Consider the following 22,152-nt stretch of genomic DNA (forward strand, 5'->3'; position numbering starts at 1 on the left):
TGTAATTAATGTTAGCGTGCATGCAAGTTAATCCCTTAATTCGTAAAATATAACGTATTGATGAATACACACTGCAGCTGTTGGGTATTACAAGCTATACGTATTGGAGCGCCGCAATGTCCATCGATTGTACTTATCCATGTATATAATATAAAGTATAATGAATAAAATTGGAGCGTGTAAAAAGTAAGTGTATGTCGACGTGACAATGTGTGTGTTTCCCAACAGGGCGCCGATTGCAGCAAGAGCATGTGCCGGGTGCTGTGCTCGAGCCACGGCCAGTACGGAGGCGGCATGTGCCACTGCGAGGAGGGCTGGAAGGGCGCGGAGTGCGACATCCCGCTCGGCGACTGCCAGGTCCCCGACTGCAATCAGCACGGCCAATGCGTCCGCGGCTCCTGCGTCTGCAACCCCGGCTGGAAGGGCGACTTTTGCTCCGAGCGTGAGTATCACCCACCGCGCATATAAATTAAATACGTACACCCACATCCCCCTGGACTATAATCCGTCCGAGCCTGCAGCCCGTTGGATTTACGGGGGAGCTTGATGAGAAAAAGCCTCCCTCGCGTGAATTCGCGTCCATCTCTAGCGCATACCGAGTCGCCGACGCTGCGCGTGGATTATTTATAACGCAACTTCGGAGCTTCCCCCCTTTCCCCCTTCTCTTCGCGGGGGAATGACAATGAGTCCGTACTTACCTATAGGCCGTATACTATTCGGAAACTAAACTGCGGGCATAGTTTGGAAGATTGAGCTATTACGGCAATCACGCGGCTGTTTGGGCCCGATTTGTTCGGCAACTCTTCCCGGAACACATGTTATATACACGTGATTGTCTGCGCTCGACTCAATCGCAATTGATTGGGGGAGGGGGGGGTGGGTGATTATACATGGGTGGATGTACTTCGAGGTCATCTGCGACCGGTTTTCTTTCTTCTTCCCCGATTGATTTGCCCATGCGAATTTGCAATTTTGATTGTTCGGTATTGTAATTACTCGCGCGGCACTCGCCGTGCACCGGAAACTCGAAGCCGCGACGTTTAATCATAATTTAGCCCCGACAAATCTATACGCGTATTTGCGTGCAATATATATATTATTCCGATTTCATTCGATCGGCAATGAGATCACCGTCGGTTTCGACGTTTCTGCGTGTATATATCCGGCCTGTGTACAATCAGCGTGCGTGCCAGATGTGACAGCGGATGTTTCAATTATTGACGGTCGATGATGAATATCGAATGAGCCATTTTTCAAGTAAAATTAGACCGCCGAGAACAAGCGAGAAAGAAAGGAAAAAAAAAAAGTGAGAATAATATCATCGAAGATCTCGATTTTCACGCGCAGTACGCGATCGGTACGGATGTGGGTATTTTTGTCCGGCAAAGTTGGATGCATTAAAGTATGCCAAATCCGATAACGCGAAATTGAATCTACGTGTAGGTATCTATTGAACATTTTATTTTTAACGGAATAACGAAGAGGCGAATCGGAATAAACGTACAATACCGGGGGAGCGGAGCTGCGGGAAAATATATAAATGCAAAAAAACATTCTCATTGTTTTGCAGGAAAAAAAAAAGAAAATTTCTCATTGCCATAACTCTGAGGTGAAACCATGCGATGAATATAATTTTTACGAACCGTAATGCAATTATACGATGCAAAAAAACACGATAAATGCTGTCGACGCGTTCACCAAAACTGCTTTGCCGATACTTTTTAATATAGAAATCAGTTTTCCAGCACAAAGTCGCAGTTAACCTCCAAACGATGGAGTTTCATGAATATTCAAGCACAAATTCGCAAACACGCGACCGCTTAACTTTTGAAATTCATTTAGCTTGAGTACGGGTCGTACACCGTGCGAGTGCATACACATCAGAAAGTATATTATCAACTTGGGATGGAGAGTGCCAATAACGGTAGAGCATGTAGGGCAGAGCAATACAAACAATGTATAATAAAACACAAGGTGTAAATGTGTGCTGCCTACAGCGGACTGCCCGGACCCAAGCTGCAGCGGACACGGGGCCTGCGTCGCTGGCAAGTGCTACTGCAAGGCCGGCTGGCAGGGCGAGCGGTGCGACCAGGTGGACGAGCAGGTATACAAGTGCCTGCCCGGCTGCTCGGACCACGGGACCTACGACCTCGAGAGCGCCTCGTGCGTGTGCGACGAGCACTGGACCGGCGTAGACTGCTCCCAGCCGAGCTGCGGTCTCGACTGCGGCTCCCACGGCACATGCGAGAAGGGCCGCTGCAAGTACGTTATATACATATACACACCCCCATCACCGCTGTACCACCTTTTGCGGATGTTCTCGAGTGTTTATGTATCATCTTCAACAGGTGCCACGACAACTGGACCGGCACTAAGTGCGACCAGAAGCCCTGCGACCCCCGCTGCGCCGAGCACGGCCAGTGCAGAAACGGCACCTGCGTCTGCAGCCAGGGATGGAACGGCAAGCACTGCACTCTACGTAAGTCCACGTCATGGCTGTTTATCGACTCCTTTTATCGAGTTTTCATTACGCGAGGTATTTTCGGGGGAAAAGGTGAGACCCGGAGCTATACGGATGCTCGGGTCGATACGGGAAAGGTTTTTCGGCTGAAATACCAAAAGGCCGGCAACAGACTAATATACACTATAACGCGTGTCGCTCGATCGGGGACGCGGAGAGTAAAAAAAATAGTACCCTGTAGCGGAGGAAACGTGGAAAAGAGAAACGAAGGAAACAAGAGGAATTCTCGTTAAAAACGGGGGGGGGGCTACCTGTATTTGGCAGAGGGTGTACGTGGTGTAGGTGCCGGGTGCTGCACTCGAGAGAAGTAAAACGATTAACTCGGGGCGTAAATTTTCCTTTTCAGCGGGCTGCGAGAACAAATGCAGCGGACACGGCTCGTGCACGCCCGTCGGCGGGGAGTCCAGCTGCGAGTGTCTGCCCGGCTGGGCCGGCCGGGACTGCAGCATTCCCCTTGAAATGGACTGCGACGACGACATAGACAACGATGGCGGTGAGATAATCAAATAAATTTCGCTTCAATATTCCACCCTCCTCTCCGAGTGGTACACATATACGCGCTCGCCCTCTATAAATGCCGTTTTTCGAGGGGTCCGCAAATTTTTTTTTTCCCCCATTTGCCAGAGCGGCTTTTTGTCGTGTCGCGCCCCTGTCCTGCATTGTGCTCCGGGAGAGAGCTTTTTGCGGCTGTGCGAGCGCTTCGGGGATGATGCCGTGACGTTTCGATGTTTATAATTTTGCCGAGCGAATAATTCCGCGCTTTTTTCGCGGATGCGGTAACTTCAATCCCGTAATGCGAGATATTAATACGCTAACGCTTCCGCCTACTGGCTCGCTCTTTCGGCTTTTATATTTTTTCCCTCCTTTTAATAATAACAGAGACCGCGGATTTTTCAAATCGACAGCTCCGGCATTCAATTAATTTCCCTTTTTTTTTTTTAATTCATGATAAATTTGAAATGTGCACGGCTCTTTTCTCCAATAACCGATACCACAAATAATGCCCGCGCTAGACAGTCCTTTTCCGTTTTCAATTGGAAAATAAAACAGCCGGGGAGAGGCTTGCCCGTGCTTTTCGCGCCGAGAGCCAGAAGTAACTTTGGATTGTTCGAGTTTATTAAATTTGGAAAAGTTACCCCATCGGCAACTGCCAACGCGATGATGTCGACCAATATCAAGGAGAAATAAAACCATGAATAAGTACTGCACCTATACTCATCTTAAATGCATAAGCTGTGAAAAATATTTTTCCGATCGCCTGTGTGAAAATAAACGCGCATGTGGGAAGACGTACAATCGAAGTATTGTATGTGACACCCAAAAGCGCTGCAGCGTTTGATTACATCTGTTTGGTTAATTGACGCTAACACGATGGGCATCAATTGTTCGCATCAACTCGTAAAGAGTGTGCATTATCAAAGGTTCGCGGCTCGGAAACACTCGGTGTGTATACTTGTTGGGATGCCGGGCCGTAATCATCTCGTTATTCGCTTCCCATGTGCATGCGTATACAACAATGGAAGGCGCTTGGAGCAAAAATTTACATACTGAACGCGGTGGTAATAAAATTTTGTTTTTTTTCCGCGTGGGATGTATCGCACGTGTATGGGTACTTGTTATACGTATACCCTCGTATCTGCACGCGGGACTGCAAATTAAGCAATTACAGCGTCGAATTTCCCCCCCCCCCCCGAACGCTCAATACGCACAGATGATAGCGCTCGGCCTCGTTTTCCCGAGACGTCTCGTGTTGCGGTATCATTACCACACAATAATACAATGGAGTCCTCCGTACCTATATATGTACATCTCGGTGGGCGATTAAGATTTTTACGATCACCCAAACGGGAAATCGCAAATTATCGTCAAGCCCACTTGCGCTCTTAGCACGGGGTCGAACGTTAATCATTCCCGATGTAAACGATAAAAATTTCACAAGGGTGAGTAAGGAAAAAGTATATTACATTGTATCGATGATCCTCGCAGATGGTACAAAAGACTGCTCGGACAGCGAGTGCTGCTCGCAATCCGTGTGCGCGGATCACTTGATGTGCATAGCCAGCAAAGACCCGGTCGAGGTCCTGTTGCGCAAGCAACCCCCGAGCGTCACGGCCACCTTTTACCAGCGCGTCAAGTTCCTCATCGAGGAGAACAGCGTCCAGAGCTACGCCCGTATCGACGAGTACAGCGAGAGGTAAGGAGTCTCACTCGTACGTTATATATATATACATCCCCATCAGCGACGCTCTGTTATACTTAATTACGTACACATTTTATATGATATATATATATACTTTATCTATTATTTATATGTAATATGTAATATTAATATTGCCTATATGAGCGATATTACATGAGTTTGGTACAAGAGCGAGGAGCGGCGGCTCCGCACGTGTGTGACCGCTCCTTTGTGCATTTATTTATCGAATTAGATATACGGCGTGCACTTGCGCGTATACATCAACGTATAAATGCGGGGGCTCGTTCGCAAAGGGACGCGCGCGCGCCCCCAGCCGGGGGAAGAAAGGAAAAATTTTTAATCAAACTCTCCCGGTCGGCGGGTGAAATTAAGGTCGGAAAAAGTCGAGCTGAAAAGGAGGAACGCGCGCACACCTGTATATATGGATACATATACATATAGAGAGCCCCGCTCGACTCTTTCCTCCTTTGCGCGCGTCTTCTTCTTCTTCTTACTTTTTCCTCCGGCCTCGGCTGCGTAAATCAATACGTGTACAACAATACACGCGCCACTTATCTTAGACTTGGGATATCACGTTGTTATTATTATTATTATTATTATTATTATTATTCTTTGCATGCCTCTAGAGACATACATGTGTTCTCGTGATGGGTGTATACACAAACGTGAATTTACGCAGCCAGGATGATCGATCGAGGCACGTATATAATATTTTCAACAAAATTTTCAAGATCAGCATAAAAAGGGCACTTTCATCCGATGTCGCTGCGCCCTCTTTAGCATTCAAAGCGGGAAATCTCGTCGTAAAATTAATAACAAGAGAGACCTTACCCGTGGCAGGGGCTCGGGGAATTCTTTCGCGTTTCATGCAGAATCTTTTATAACGAGCCGAGATCGAGCATCCCCTTCCTTCCCCTTCGCAACGTGAATGGATAAGAAAAGTAGCGTCTGAAGTGGGAGGGCTGTGCACGATCGGAAGAAAAGAGGAGGAAGGAAAAAATAAGAAGGAGAATATACGCGTACCCGCCAATCTGTTTCATTAAATGCAAAGTGTGGATTTGGCACGAATGAGAAAAAAGAGACGGATAAGATGAAGGTAAACAAAAAAAAAAAAAAAGAAGCGGAAAACAACAAGAGCAGAGTTTAATTTGGGGGGGGGGGGGTTGTGAGTCGAAAAGTACATAGTATGTAGAGAAGAAGAAGAAGAAAAAACACATACATCATGGAGTGTATAAGAGTGAAAAGGAGGATGGTAAAAAAAGGAAAGGAAAGAAAAAAAAAAAAAAAACTAAAAGGGAGAAAACCCTCTTTGAGCCTTCCTCTGCTCCCTGTGTATCACCTCCCCCTTCTTGCCCCCCTGCGAATGCCAGAAGCACTGAAATCACCTCGGAAGCACGCCGATCAAAGGACCCGCTATTTGCCCTTCCGTTCGACTCGCTCTCTCTACCCCGGAGCTATGGGGATATCCTATCGAGCGGTGGAACCGGCTCCTTGCGCTCGTGAAAATTCACGAGGAAATTAACTCGCACCACCTCGGCTATTTATTTTTAATATTATTTTCATACCCATCACCGTTGTTTCTACAAACGTTTTTTTTTTTTTTTTTTTTTTTTTTTCTAATCGGATGTGTCTCTCAGCTCGATTGCTCGTATACGCGCGTCTTTCTGTGTTTGGTTACACTTACCTCGGGTGCACATCGCACAATCGCTCTTAGGGCTTTCGCGAATTCACGCGGATATACATCGAGTTACACACCCAAAGTGCTTGGGTATGTATATGTATTTGTTGAAAGTCGTCGTACCGTGTACCTTTGCTCGTGTGTTTCGCGTAATAATAGAGAGCTACTCGACCATACGCGACGAGGCTGCAGTCAAAGCATTTCAAGTTATTTGTTTCTCTCGGTGCTGCTCTCCCGGGGTGCGGGAACCTGTGAAATTCTCAAAGTGCCTCTGGTGTTGGCGGGATTCGTGTTCGTCGTCTAGTGTTGCTCTTTTGTGTATAACCCACCTGACCCAATACCTCAAACCCTTCTCTGAGCCCACAGTGGCTTCAACTAGCGGGACTGTCAATAAAGTTAACAACGTCAAAGGACTTTTTTTTAATTTATTTAAATTTTTTCATTTATTTATTTATTTTTTTTTTTTTCAAGATAGGTCGAGTATCACGTTGTTTTTTTATGCTTTTCTTGTGGCAACTAATTCCTTTGACTTTTTTTTCCTGTCCGATCAATAAGAGTCGTAATCAATTTCGTTAGATAAATGCATTGTTTTACTTTTTCACCATTTAAAGAAAAAAAAAAGTGTTATTATTTGCAGTATCTATCAAAAAAAGTTTTATTTCGTTTTTCGTGCAAATGAAAATAAATTACACAGTTGCCAACATTTATTTGCTGGATAATATTACGTTTCACATCAAAAACGTCACAAGCGCTTTCAATCAGAGTTGGCTGACAACTGAAACTAAATGAACGCTTTGTTACAGCTCAAATTTTCTTTCCCCATCATTTTTTTTCATTCTGGTTAAAAAAATAATTTTGAAAGTAAAAAAAAAAAAAAAAAAAAAAAATTCGATGATTCAATCCTACGCGAGAGATTTGTCGGAAAGCCTATGTGAAATATCAGAAAAGACGAAAAATCAGCTCTCGCTACTTTACAAAGAGCAAATACGTGTATCGATTTCGGTTCTTTCATTTTTTCGACCAAAGAGCTCCGAAAAAACCGGAACTGAATAAAAAACAAAAGTAAAACGAAAAAAATTTCCAATAACCCGTGCACGTACAGGGAACCAAAAACCATAAGTTTGCTTTAGTTTCAGTTCGAAGCCCCGCAAAAACTCAAAGCAACTAAAAATTAAAAAAAAAAAAAAAAAACAAAAAAAAAACAAAAAAAAAAAACGTTATGAAAGAAGAAGCCTTTCACAGGCCAGAAAGCATGCAAAACAAAAGCGAGAGGAAAATAAAAAGAGTAGTCCGTTACATGATAAACTAATGAGGTTGCTGTGAGCAACAAAAAAAAAAAAAAAAAAAAAAATGGATAACTAGGCAGTAAAAAAGGGTCGTATAGCTGTGCCGGCCGAATCGTGATATTGCCACTGCGGGCCCGCAGAGTTTTGCCAGCCGGCGTGGCGCCACACAGGCGATCAGAGGATTACACCGTGTATGAAACGAACTTGCGGGCTCGACTCGATGTAATAAATTTAGGCGACGACAGAGCACTAACAAACACACAAGAAGAGAGATTCGCGAATATGGGGCAGTAAAATACAGAGTATACCTATTATATTGTATGTGTATACTTCGCGATTCGGCCGGCCAGCCCACGGGCCTCTCTTATGTGTAACATATAATTATATTATACCACCGTCGTCGTGCCGCATAACGTCGTATGACTGACACAAGTTTGAAATCTGATGTCGTGAGCTTTTTCCCTCTTACTCGGTGCACAGGCTTTTTGCTGTTCGTACCTCAGCGCGCGATTTGGCCACTCCGGCCTCGCGACCCGAAATTCGCAGAGTGCGCCCACCACCCCGTCGAGTTACGCGATTCGGTCCAACCAAGGCGCACCTGAATTTTCTCCGCTTTTCCACACAAACTTTGTTCATACATTAATCCTTGAGTGTGCGAGTTCAATACGTCATACACACACCACCTTCAGCCTGTAACCGAGATGACTTTTACCGTGCTTTCTCTGTATTTCTCTTTTTCTCTCTCTCTCTCTCTCTTTTGCTCTGTCTTTCTCTCTATATATTATTATAGTACATACACGCATATAGCTGGCTTTTGTGAGCTTAGCCGAGCGATCATTTTTTTGTAGAAGCCGCGCTTGTTTAACGATTTTATTTGAAGCACGGTAGCATCGCTGATACAACGCGCCAACACATACCACCACCACTACACATAATATTATATACTTGGTATTGATTGGAAATTTTAAGGGGGTATTATACGCGTGGTGATTTTTCGCGCTAGTCCCGTTTACTTACTTACGCCGTGGCCGTGAAAGTCTTAGTACTACTTCTTCGGTAGCACTCGGTGCACTAATACTTGTACACGTTTTTTCCCAACTTTTTTCCAATTGTCTGCTTAAGGGTTTCAAATACTGTTGCTTGAACGTTTTACTTTTTATAATCGTGCGGCACTTGATTAAACGCTTCGAAAAACTCATGTGTGCCACATTAATTCATCTACTGCATGTTTTTTATTTACGAATTCAAGTAGTCAATTCAAGATGGTAAAATATACGTTTGTCCTGAAATTTCACTGCTTGGAGAAAAAAATTTATCCATCCAAGTGAATACTCCCAAGTGATTTTTTTTGTTTTTAATGAATGAATTCAAAGTGCAAAAAATCTCGCAGTAATTTGTAAGAGCTTGTTCCCTTATTTCAAAAAAAGTAAATATTTCAAATAAATTTTAGTAGTCGAAAAATCAAGTATACATTTATTCGTTCTCAAGTCAATTATTGTGTTTAAATAGTTTTTTAATGAGGACAAATATTAATTTGTAGTCACCAAAGTGCAATCAATATTGTGTTTTATATTTGTTACATTCTACAACAAAATCTAAATATTCCACAAAAAATGTAAAAAATAGCAAATAAAGAGAATTTTTTTTTAATTTATTGCTGCGCTCAAATCTATATATCAGTGGTGGTGGCTTGCATGCAAACATTTGGTTTCTTTACATAAATTAAACCACTAGTGAACCCCTGCGCAGACATTTAGGAAAGGTTGCAAAAAATGTGTACACCATACGTCCAGAAAAGTCATCTCAAAACGTACATCGCCTCAGACGGTATATTATATATCGCGAGTATCGCGGATTATGCAAAAATTATGTTATTTATACTCGTGTTGTCCGGTCGCCACTGCGTTTATGGTACTTACCTCTTATTAGGCGGAAAACGTAGTGAAAAAAAAAAAAAAAAAAAAACTTCATTGATTCCTAGTCAACCCTGCCGTTCCATTTTCATTTTGTACATGTATGTATTTGTTTTGCCATACCGATTAACAAAAAACAAAGATTAATTTCCAAGTGAATCAGTCATAGAGCCTCTTTCATTTCCATAATCGTTGAGTGTTGTACCTGTGCCCGTGAATAAGAGAGCTTAAAAGGCAAACAAAAGAAGAAGTGGAAAAAGAAAAACAATAGCCATATATAATGAAAGAAAAAGCCTGAAAAACAAGAAAAAGGAAAAAAAAAGAAAAAAGGCTTGAAACAGTATGAATAATAAAAGAGGAGAAGAAGCTTTTCTTTCTCTCTGTCTCGCTCTCACCCTCACACTCTCACTCTCCCAGTCAATGTGTGTATACCTAATTGTGCAGTATCCAACTTGTGTCCGTCATACACGTCAAAAGTACCACAGTCTCTCTATGTGTTGGTCGAGTCCGTGAGTGGGTGCGTTCATGCGTGTGTGCGTGCGTGTCTGAGACGAGCAGGGCGCGAATGGCCGAGTGATTTTTGTAAACTACTTAAGTGTGCGCTTGTGGGTGTACGTGTGCGTGTGCTGTCTACGTCTAATGTTTCTGTATTTTTTTGAGCCCAAGCGAATCTGCCACCTGACGCCTACACACCTTTTTCCTCATTTACTCGTGAACAACAACACCACACGCATTATAAATAATTGTTTTGCGGCATCACCTCGACTCCGGTGTTGTTATTACATCAGACAGAGGCGATGACGATCGGTAAATCGGTTGGTCCACGGGTCAATCGGCAGAATCGCTCGGGCTCGCTAACGTGAGTCATGTGACCGTGGTAACGCCCTTCTTCTCGTTGGTTTTTCTCTCACACGTAGTGCGTTCTGGAGTTCCTTTAAGCCGCGGTAAGTTGCAGCTCTGCTCTCTCTCTCTCTCTCTCTCACTCTATCTCTATCTCTATCTCTTTCGCTAATCGTTTTTATTCAGCATCAATTGAAACTGCAGTTAATTACTTTTTTTCATAACCAAATCATCAATTTTTGCTCGTCGCTCGTTTCTCATTTTATTATTATTATTATTATTATTATTATCATTATTACTATTATTATTATACGTTATGTATATATATATATATATTTTTTACTTTCTATTTGTACGTGTCTCTTATTTTTGTTTCATCCCTGTGGCTCTCTCACGCATTTATATTGTGACACACATAAACACACGCCCACACAAACACATCCACACCCACACATACGCACGCTGCTCGCACGCACGCACGCACGCTGGCGCTCTCACGTCTCAATCCACCCTCTATAAATCTGTCTCTCTCTCTCTCTCTCTTTTTGCCTCCAACACCGCGCCTTCAACGACTCGCACAAGAGGTTTATCCACCCTATGCACTTATCGTTTATTATTTCTCTCTGTTTGCCCCGATTTCTCTCGGTTTTTATTTTTTTGTTTTCTCATCTTATCCTCCTGCCCATTTTTCCCCGCACATCATCTCGGTACCCCCACGCTCCAAGGGAATGTTTTTCCATTCGGATCATCGCTCGTATACTATGGGAGCCCAAGTGTGTTGCTCCAAGACAATTTTTACGAAATCTACACTGCGAGACCTCATTCTTTTAATCAAGAAAAATTACTCCACCCCCATACAGCTGAATATTTCTCAAGTTTTTTTATTGACTTTCTCGTCAGTCATGTATAAGACCAACATTCTGCACTCTATAGAAAAATCTGTTAATTTAGTAGAAATGCATAAATGTCTTTTTACTGTAAAACAACATGATTACCGTTCTAATACTGTCCAAACATTTTTCTATCACTGTTTGAACCTCAGTTTTTACAATACTGAGCAAATTAAATTTTTGCTGTCTTTGTAAAATTTCATTAGTTTTGAGTACTACAAATTGTTAATTGCACCCTCGAATGAGTAACTTTCTATTGGATAACACACTTGGATTTACAGTATACGAGTAATAAGCGTCAATCGAGAAATCTTTAAAACAATATGCAAAAAATACTTTTTCCAATAATTTTTATTCCCAGAACCTTCACAACATTCGTAACAATGAGATGATGCCACTGTTTTTTTTCTTTTCGATTTACGTGCGTTACTACTGTTCCGTTTCATACTTGTGTTTGCTGTATCCCTTTCCTTTCACTCTTACATTACATTACGTGAATTGTCATGTTTGATAATAAGTCATTTCTGCTTGTTGATCGTCATACCTGTCAATTTTCCTTGTTTTCGTTCTTTGATCCGCTATTCGACTCACGTTGATTGACTCATTACTCTTGTTTCCGTTCATACAAAAAATTTATAAATTAGATTTTGAGAGTCTTTTTTTATGTATGGATGTTCTACCTAATAAAAATAAACGATTAAGTAGTTGGGTCAACGTGTGTCGAGTATCGGTAATAATGTCACGCCATGTGCTGCATAAAAGTCATGTAATTACGCAATTAAAAAAAAAAAAAAAAAAAACCTCCCTTTCCTATTCTTACTATGTATCTGTGGTATGTCGTCAGATTGTTGTTTTGTCATGTCTTGTCTTCTTGCCATATTTATTTAGTTTATACGTTTAACAAAGTCCTGTTACTATATCACAGTATATTTATGCATAAACATCTTGATCAGGCTTGTATTGGTTATATTGCCAGGCTTGCACTCACGTATACATGTCACCTTTTGTCAAAATACAAAACGTGTTGAACGTCCCATTTGTCTGAACAGCAGTCAGTGAACATCCTAAAGCATATATCAAATATATATTAGATACATTCGATTTTTTTTTTTTTTTTTTTTTCATTTTACGCAATGTCGCCTTTTTGTGATCGGTTTTATTGTTTTGTCATAGCTTTTCGCGAAGCTGATAAAATTTTCACAGAAAAAAAAAAAAAAAAATTAAGAAAGAACGTCTATCATTATTTAGTTACAGTAAATTAAATTTTTTCTTATGAAAAACTAAAAAAAAAAAAAAAAAGTAAAAAAAAAAAATGTAAGAAAAATCAATAAATCGCAAAGTACAAGTTGTAAAGCTAGTAGAAATTGAAAAAAAAAAAAAAAAAAAAAGATCAAATAAAGTAGAGAAAGGAACCAAAATTACTGCGTGTCGGATGAATCGACCCAGTAATCACCCGGAAGTCCCGTGTAAATTGTCCTGCCCCCTTGTCTGCGTCTAAAAACTGTGCCTCTCCCTACCCCGTCCCAACCCCTATTCCATCTCTCTCTCTCTCAGAAAAAAAAAAAAAAAAAAAAAGTATCCAACGAAACCCTGTGTCTCGTCTATAATCCTCGACTTATCCAACATCCCCACCCTATACCCCTGAACTCTGAGTTGCTCTGCAAACTTCCTTCGACCCTCACGTACTTCGGCTGTCCATCCGTCCGTCATCTTTGAGGCCCGCTCGTCACTCGCTTCGAACGGCAACTTTTCTCAACACCTCGAAAAGTCCGAGGTGTTGGTATCAGCGAGGAAATGACGGGCAAGCCGGACGGATGCGTAAACGAAAGGAATAAAAGAAAAGAGTAAAAAATAAAGAGGAGGACGGAGGAAAGTAGTGGTGGAAGGAGAGAAACGTGGGATACATCGCGATACATCTCTTTGACAGATGGGGAAAGATCAAGAGAGATCAAAGTGAAAGAACGGCGTATCGATAGCTTCTCGGTGCAGGAAGTCTCGCGATTTACTCTCTCTCTCTGTCTTACGTCTTGTACATGGCCGAGTAACAGCGATGGAGTTTCGAAGGAAAGAAAGTGAGAGGGCGATGATAATGACGATGTTAATGATGATACATCGGTGTAACGTAAAGAGGATGAGGAGCTTATATATATATATCCGAGCGCTCTCTCGCTTTCTACACCTCCCTGGTTCTTTCTTTGCGGGTCTCCCCCTCCTCTCGCGAGATCCGATACGGGCGCGTCGACGCTTTTTACACTGGTATTTTTATTTCCTCCGGCTGATGGTACATTGAGCACCCAACGAGTGCATACTGCTGTCCGAGAGAACTTCCCGTTCGCGACAGTTATGTATACGTAAAGCCTTCAAGCGACTAGCTCGCGGTTCGGGTGACGTCTCGGACGTTATTACTATTATTCACGATGCGTCGTTTACCGATAACTGGATAACTGTTTATGAAGTATGTAATTTATGTGGCAGCGCTATATAGGTGATCAGTGAGTTGTTTTCTCCTTCTTCACTCAGACCTGCGGGAAGGCTGACGTTTACAAAGTAAATTTTCATTTTGGTGCCAAGAGACGTTTGGTCTGGATAATTTTCACGACTCGATAGGCAATCGATGATTGCGCGGTACTCCATGTGTACTTCTTTTTTCAGACATTTTAAAATAAATCCTGCAGTTGTTTTTGTCGATGCACAAAGTACGGCGTTTCGTACCTTCAAAACTGACAAAATAATGATGAGCATGAATTTGTTTTTTATTTTTTTTTTTTTTACATCACGTTTATCATTTAATTAAAAAAAAAAAAATAAATAAAACAGTGTTTTAATGAGACACTCAAACGACGATAACTTATACCTAAATGTGTTTTCGCGTGGGTTTGAACTTTTCGCTGCGAATGTAATTTCTTTTACATAATCGTATATTATAGCAACGTTGTTTTACGGTAATTGAATAATTACATACTTCATTAACGTTCCATAAAATTCGTTAATAATTTATAATTACGTTGTTTGTTTCGTCACGCCGTTTCGTCTTTGATGTCTACGTTATTAAATAACTTAATTAGGCACACGTCAGGCCAAACATTAAATTTTGTGGTGAGCTTGTTATCGGATCTCGTTCATCGCAACAATGAAAACTTTTCGAACATTTGGTAATTTGATCATTTTTCGCGGGGCGAAATCCTTAACGACAAACTAATAATAATTTTAGCTGGCCATGTCCTACGTTGTTAATTGTCCATCAGTTCTTTTACTCGTCATTTAAAATTGGGGCAATCCTTTTAGCAAAAACTCATCAACAATATCGAATGTTCGGCTTACACAGTTTTATTTATATTTTTAACGCCGGCAATTCAATCCACGAGAATATCATCTGTACTTTCCACCAATTAGTCGAACGATAAAAGAAAAGAAAAAGCAGCGATCCTCAAAATAAAGATTTTAAAAGTCACGTAACAAGTACGTTATACTCGGTTTTAGTTTGCTTTAAAAAGCAGTGTAGATCTTTAAGTTTGTATCAAAGCAGTAAAAAGAAAAAAAAAAAAAAAAAAAAAAAAAAAAAAAAAAAAAAAGTAACAAAACAAAAGACACACATGCCAAGTTCAAACGATGGGATGAACAATAAACATATACTAAAGTAGAAAAAAAAAAAAAAAAAAAAAAAAAGCTTATGGACCTTCTGTCGCATCAAGTTTTCCGGCAAATCGCTCGAGACGAGTGCCAGGCTTGGATAATAAACATTTGCATTCGATTCACTCTCTCATTATACCCACACAACACATAATATATTCACACGAACACGAGCACCTACAATCAACTCGTACGGACGGACAACGTGAAATGACCGACAAACACACACACAGTGATTATGACAAAACACGTGGACATCGGACAAACAAACAGACAGACAGACAAACTGACAAATTGGACGGACACACGCACACCAAAAATGTACACCTCTATAATGATATGGTTATGAGTATGCATGAGTTCTACCTCATTAAATTTCGCCTCGAAGTAACAATGTAGTACTTTCGTTCTTATGATTATTACGTATAATATAATAATATACATGAAAATACATATTGTACACGATAAGTGCCGTTATTGTAATTAATTGGGAAAAAGCGCGCCCTCCCGGTGTATAGAGTTACACGCGCCACCGGCGCGGCCCCGATCGACTCGCCGGCAGTGCACGGCACAAACGGCACCAACACCGACCACGAGCAGAAGCAGCAGCAGCAGCAGCAGCCCCGAACTTCGTTTGGCGTTTTACATTTCCGTAACTGGAGCTTCTCCGATGCCCGCACCACCGGCCGCAATGTCGTCGTCGTCCCCGCCAACGCGCCACCTCGGCTGACTGGCCGTGCCCCGGCGAATCGATCGGGCGCGCTCCGCTGCACTGCACCTATATACACATCGTACATTGTATACCGCGCGGGCCGGGAGATCGAGCTTTTCCCCAAAATGAAAGGGGCCAGCTAACCACGGCCAGCTCACCCGCACCCCCTCGCTCTTCGAGCTCCTCCTCTCTATAGCACCTTTGTGTATTTTTATTTATTACTTAAATATATATGTTATACGTGGTAATTTAATGGAGCTTTGGGGCAAGAGAGGGGTGGACGCGTGTCGCTCGGTTGGCTGGCCCTGTGCGAGAGATGTGTGTGTTTTAACAGCAGCGAGAGAGAGAGAGAGAGTCATGTTTGAAATTTGTGACAGACGCGTTGCGGTGATGCGAGGCCAAGTGGTGACCGAGCAGGGACTCGGTATAATAGACGTCAGGGTCTCCATCGACAAAGACCAGAAGTTCGGGTTCACCCTGACCAGAGCCGGGGGATGGTGAGTGGCACTTTTAATCATACCTATACTCTCTTTACTCCCTCACATTTATCATATACCCCCCCCCTCTCTCTCTCTTTGGGTGAGATCAAGTTCCGTCCGATCGGAAGCTGTACGTGTAGCAGATGAGGCTGCTCGATTTTTCATTTTTCTCCCTCTCTCGAGTTATTATTGTACCCCCGCTTGGGAATCAAATTTAAAGAAAAAAAAAAGGGGGAGGACGGGAAAATTAATTTGAAATCCGAGATACGATTTTTTTTTTTCTTTTTTAGCGAGCAGCCTCGGGTTTTACATTATATATATAAGGACGAAAATTAATCGGGAAAGATTTCATTATCGAGGGCCGTCGCGGGAAAAGTAATTTATACCTCCGAAGGTGACTTTATTAAACGGGCTATTTTGAAACAAAGAGCGGAACGGAGGGAAAAAAGAGAGAGAGAAGAGGGGGAGTATCGGTGGAGGAGGAGGAGGACAAACAAATGAGCGAACGAACGTGTCTTTGAGGAGTTAATTGAACTGGTAATAGGTTCGACATCCTCGCGAATGGCGGAGGCGCGGTGACGCTGCAATTCCAGAGGAGCCCCTTCAAGCCGATGACAAGAACAGTTTTTGTCCCCTGGAATCAGATTGTTGTGCTGCCGCCGGTCGTGCTGACTATCGCCGACGAGGAAAACTCTTTCAGGCCGATTAATCAACCGCCCAGCCCGGCCATTGGTAAACACCCAACAGTACCCCTTGGTATTTTTGCGCATCTCCCCCCCCACCCGACTTTCTCGCCATTGCTTTTTCCGAGGAAAATTTCATTCCCCGTTAACTTGAAAAGCGATAACTCCGATGTGGCTCTTGTCCGAGATATATGTATAATTACAGGGTACAGCAGCTATAACCGAGGGGGCTTGATCAATTTTCAAGAATATATATAACCGGCATCGCCGGTACCCCGTGCACTTCGAAGAAAAGGTCTATATAGTATATCGCCGCGCAATAATTAAAAGTAAACATTTGCCATGAAAGTATATACCTACGCCCCGTCGCTTTTCACTGGAAATATCATCAGCCCCCTCTCGCACGGGTCGATTGAAAAAGAATGCAGTTTTCTCGCAGTTTATAAAAATACAACCCTATACACATTACATATGTATATTCGACGACAAGAGCTGCACCTGTAAAAAATATGCATGTGCAAATAAGTGTAGTGTTATATAGTGTGACTGTACAATCGATGCCCGCCCGCAGGTTTTCCAGGCTTCTCGGGGAGCTTGTTCGACGAGCACGGGCCGTGCATGGAGCACGACCACGAGACTCTTTTCCCGATAATCGTCGGCACATGGATGCCAGAAAAGGTTGGAGGCCTGCCAGGCAAGAGCCTCGTGTTTGCCGAAACTCAGGTTCGTTGCTTCTTTCTTTTTTTTTTTTCTTTTCTTTTTCCTCCACCACCACCAACAACAATAACACTTTTGCGCCGAGATTAATGGCTGCAGCCGGTCCCTGCGTCCTGTTTGTACCCCCATCCACCGCAACATGTATATATTTATGTACCGGTACAAGTAGCGCCGAGCTCCAAACTCCCGAGCCCTGATAAGCTACTCTGGCATAATAATGCCCCACCGCCACCACCCCATATCCTGTACACACGTTCAGCGTGTGCATGTGTAGAGCCTTCCGCCACCTCGTTTTTATCTCCACCCCCGAACGAACGAACGAACCAAAGCTCGGTAAGGTAACGACTGGATTTCCAAGTCTCGCGGCCGCGTGGAATTACATGGATTTTGGGAGACCGGTAGGACTTGTTGGCCGCGGAGGAATTTCGTGCCTCGTACAAACCGCTACGCGATTAGCCGAGTGATTTATCGAGACATTCGAGCAATTCGCGGGCGTCTTCTTCGCCGCCGTTATAGCCGATGCGAAAAATCTCGGGAATTCGGGAGTTCTTTCGAAAGGGTGCTCGATCCGTGATTATTATTAACATCTCGGGGTTGTTGTCGCACGAGCGCAGATAGTGCAGGAGAGCATAGCCATCCCGGGCTCGAACCTCCACTTGATGTACCGGAGCAGCCAGGCGGCGGGATACCTCTCGACCGTGCGGATGCGCCTGACCGGCCCGGTGATACCCCAATCGTTGACCCACGTGCACGTCCACGTGGAGATCGAGGGCTCGGTGCACACCAAGACCTACGAGGCCGATCCCAACTTGGTGCACACCTTCGCCTGGAACAAGCGCAACGTGTACAAGCAGAAGGTCTACGGGGTCGCCCAGGCCCGGGTCTCGGTCGGCTACCAGTACTCCAGCTGCCCGTCCGTCATCTGGGAGACCCAGACTGCCAGCCTCGAGGGGTAATCAACGACCACTTATATATACATACGCACCATGCGATCAATGTAACAACGCACAACGTAATTTGCTTGTACGCCGACAGCCATCAGGATACCATATCGGACATCGGTGGCTGGGGCCTGGACATACACCACCACTACAACTTCCACGAGGGTATATTGCAAAAGGGCGACGGCTCGACCCTCCACTTCAAGCAGTACCCGCGCAAGGTGAACGTCGTCATGGGGACCGGGAAGCGCAGGGACCTCGACGGCCGGGACTTGTTCGAGGGCCTGGCGAAGGAGGCGCGCCTCCTCACTCCGGTGGCGCTGGCCAGTGGGCCCGACGGCAGCATCTACGTCGGCGACTTTGATCTCGTGCGCCGCATCACGCCCGAGGGCAACGTCTACACCGTCCTCGTGCTCAGGTAGGCCTTTTTTTTTATTGTTTCTCCGTAGGAAATTTAAGGGGGGCAAAATAAAAATAACTCGTTTGGTGGTTCGTTCGCAGCGCCACGCAAGTCGCCTATCAGTACTACTTGTGCGTGTCGCCGGCCGATGGGCACCTCTACATCAGCGATCCGGAGAAACATCAGATTCTCCGGACCCTCTCGCTCACCGACGTCAAAGACCCGCGCTTGAACATCGAGCCGGTCGTGGGGAACGGTGAGCGCTGCATACCCGGAGACGAGGGCCACTGCGGGGACGAGGGTCCGGCTAATAAAGCCAAACTCGCTCATCCCAAAGGTAAGTAAAACAAACGCCTACCCCCTTCTTTGCCCACGGCAAACATTCGACGGCGTGTTATTCTCGAGCGCCTTTGAACGAAGCCCGCCCCGTCTCTGTTATTTCATAACCTACTCCCTCCCCTTTTGCCCCGTATATTTGCATACGTGTGTGTATAATGTATAAACATGCCACCGCTGTCTTTTGCGTTTTAAGAAGCCCCGGAAATTATTCGTCGAGGCTCGGTCGATTTTCACCCGAGTGCTTCATTATATTCCGATGTATCCGATACACGGGCAGCGATAATACCTGCACCATCGGCTATTTGTTTCGCAAAATGGCAATGCCCGTACCGTGCAGCTCCCTAAAATTACAAACGTCTGGCAGGCGCGAGTAATTTACAAATTCACGAGCCCCGAGCGTATAATACGTGTATATGTATATATAAAGGGAAAGGGGAGAATCTCGCGCGCGCGCGCGCGCGCGTTTCCACATTGGCATGCACTATGGGTCATCCCCGAGCGCATCTGTAATAATTAAAATGATTGGATTCCAAATTACTCGGGAGCAAATGAGGGCCGGGTGCCATCGATTAACTCCCTCGTGCAGCGCCCAACTGTACGTATACATGTACATAGTGTAGTGTAACAGCAACGAGGCAGCAAAGCTCCCTCCATTATAATATAATTCCGAGCAAATGAGTGTTTTGGGTTGATTGGCACGCACGGTTTGATCGCAGGTATCGTGATCGCGGCCGACAAGACCATGTTCATCGCGGATGGAACCAACATCCGAGCCGTGGACCCTGACGGGGTCATCCACACCCTGGTGGGGCATCATGGCCATCACAATCACTGGTCGCCGGCGCCCTGCGTTGGCGCGATCCCAGCCCAGCAGGCCCAGCTGCAGTGGCCAACTGGCCTGAGCTTGTCGCCCATCGACGGCTCGCTCCACTTTATCGACGACCGGCTCGTCCTCAAGCTCACCCGGGACCTCAAGGTGCGGGTAGTCGCGGGCACGCCGCTCCACTGCACCAGCGGGGCCAACAGCGCCGAGCTCCAGAAGCTGATCAACAGCTCGCAGTCCGCCGCGGCGCGCAAAAAGTCGAACGAAGTCCTGGGCTCGGTGCTCGCGGTCGCTTTCTCGCCGGCCGGCGAGCTTTACATAGCAGCACGTGACTCGCACCGCGTCAACAGCATCCGCGTGGTCGACTCGGCCGGCAAGATGTCCCACTTTGCGGGCCAGCAGCGCGATACCGCCGGAACAGCGGCACGCGAGCAGTGCCAGTGTAGTGGCGCCGCCAGCGGAGCCAACGCCACCAGGATGGCCGACGAGGATTTGTCCGAGCAGCAGCAGGAGGAGGTGGTGGCTACCGTTCAAGGCTGCGCCTGTACGGAGGAGTCGAGCAACGCCGAGATCTTGCTGGCCTCGAATGCCAGGTTCACGTCGATCTCGGCGCTCACGGTCTCCCCCGATGGCGTCCTCCACGTGGCCGACCAGGGCAGCCTGCACGTGCTCGCGCTCCAGCCGTACTTGCCCGGGTACGACAACAGTGGCGAGTTCAACATTCCCTTCCCGCCCTCGAACGAGGTCTACGTCTTCAACAGGTTGGTTGACCACGTTTGCCATTTTTTTGTTTTCTTTATGTTACAATTTTTTGTTTGTTTGTTCGTTGGTGCTATACATAATAGCAACGATCGATTGACCGCGCTTTTGGCTCGCACGGCGCGAGGATCAGCTGAAATATTCATATCGATTGCGAATTCGTGTTTCCCATCGCGTTACCAATACGTATATGCATATATACAGGATTGGAAGTGCACGTAACTCGATATCCACACTTTTGTAAATAAATAAGCAGTTGGCTGAAAATAGTTGACGCACGTCGATCCTGACGGTGCCGTACGAGCGTTTAATAACGAATGAGCCGACGCAACCGTATCTCCTCGGGTTGGAAAAAAAAAAAAAAAAATACTACGATTTTTTAATTATTCTGTTAATAACTAAAATGGAGGAGAGTAAAAAAAAAAATAAAAAAAAATACCATGAATACACAGGTACGGGCAGCACGTGGCGACAAAGGACCTGACGTCGGGCAAGACGCGCTACTCGTTCCTCTATAGCAAGAATACGAGTTTCGGGAAGCTGTCGACGGTCACGGATAGCGCGGGAAACAAGATACAGTTCCTGCGCGATTACAGCAACGCAGTGAGCTCGATCGAGAACACCCAGGATCAAAAGTCCGAGCTGAAGATATCGGGCGTCGGCTTCTTGGAGCGGCTGTCGGAGAAGGGTAGGGCAGAAATCACCCTCGGATACGACAGCGACACAGGCCTGCTTACCAGCAGATCAGGGGTGAGTCCACCCGATGACATCACTATTATTCGCACTGGTCGGGTTTTGTCACGAGCACGTAATTTGATTTACTTTTAATATTTAATGTAATACGTAAAAAATGGATTGCTCGGTCGCGACAATGGCGATGGCCCGCTGAATAAATTATTCATGCATTTTTATCGGGCCGCGGTGCAAAGTTTGTGACGCGGGTTATGCATACGGCTCGTTTATATGGGACGTTCATACAGGGATTTACGATCGAATAAAGCGAATGGCGTAATACTTTATGTATACATATATACGTGTTGCACAGCCAACTGAAATTTATCATCGCGGCATTTTCCAGGGCCGCGAAACTTACGTGTACAACTACGACGATCTGGGTCGGGTAACAGATGTCATTCTGCCGACCGGGGAAAAAATCAAGCTGACATCCGATCTCACGAACGACGAGGGCCTCGCCGTTAAAGTGGCCGCTCCCCTTCAGGCTCTCAAATGGGGAGATAAACAACGATTTATGGAGTTCAGGATGAAAAACGAACGCTCCAAGGTGCTCACCATTACCGACGGTACGTGCATCTGATTTTACAACGCGGCAATTTCTGCTGC

General features: G+C 44.8%; 1 protein-coding gene across 1 annotated transcript in view; it reads left to right on the forward strand.

Moving 5' to 3' along the window:
* The window catches only part of Ten-a (Teneurin-a transmembrane protein), a 99,160-nt gene that overhangs the window by 72,572 nt on the left and 4,436 nt on the right, over positions 1–22,152 (forward strand). The window contains exons 6-20 of the mRNA XM_089597142.1: positions 229–442; positions 1,998–2,262; positions 2,349–2,479; positions 2,868–3,014; positions 4,508–4,715; positions 10,516–10,542; positions 16,048–16,167; positions 16,694–16,905; positions 17,404–17,555; positions 18,164–18,501; positions 18,585–18,908; positions 18,992–19,227; positions 19,946–20,813; positions 21,264–21,561; positions 21,890–22,112. Coding sequence (XP_089453268.1) covers positions 229–442; positions 1,998–2,262; positions 2,349–2,479; positions 2,868–3,014; positions 4,508–4,715; positions 10,516–10,542; positions 16,048–16,167; positions 16,694–16,905; positions 17,404–17,555; positions 18,164–18,501; positions 18,585–18,908; positions 18,992–19,227; positions 19,946–20,813; positions 21,264–21,561; positions 21,890–22,112 — 3,763 coding nt within the window. The remainder of the gene's footprint in view (positions 1–228; positions 443–1,997; positions 2,263–2,348; positions 2,480–2,867; positions 3,015–4,507; positions 4,716–10,515; positions 10,543–16,047; positions 16,168–16,693; positions 16,906–17,403; positions 17,556–18,163; positions 18,502–18,584; positions 18,909–18,991; positions 19,228–19,945; positions 20,814–21,263; positions 21,562–21,889; positions 22,113–22,152) is intronic.

Source organism: Copidosoma floridanum, unplaced genomic scaffold (assembly GCF_036245765.1).
Source record: "Copidosoma floridanum isolate Cflo_tuat_1 unplaced genomic scaffold, Cflo_Japanese_pri ptg000030l, whole genome shotgun sequence".
NCBI classification, from domain to species: Eukaryota; Metazoa; Arthropoda; class Insecta; order Hymenoptera; family Encyrtidae; genus Copidosoma; species Copidosoma floridanum.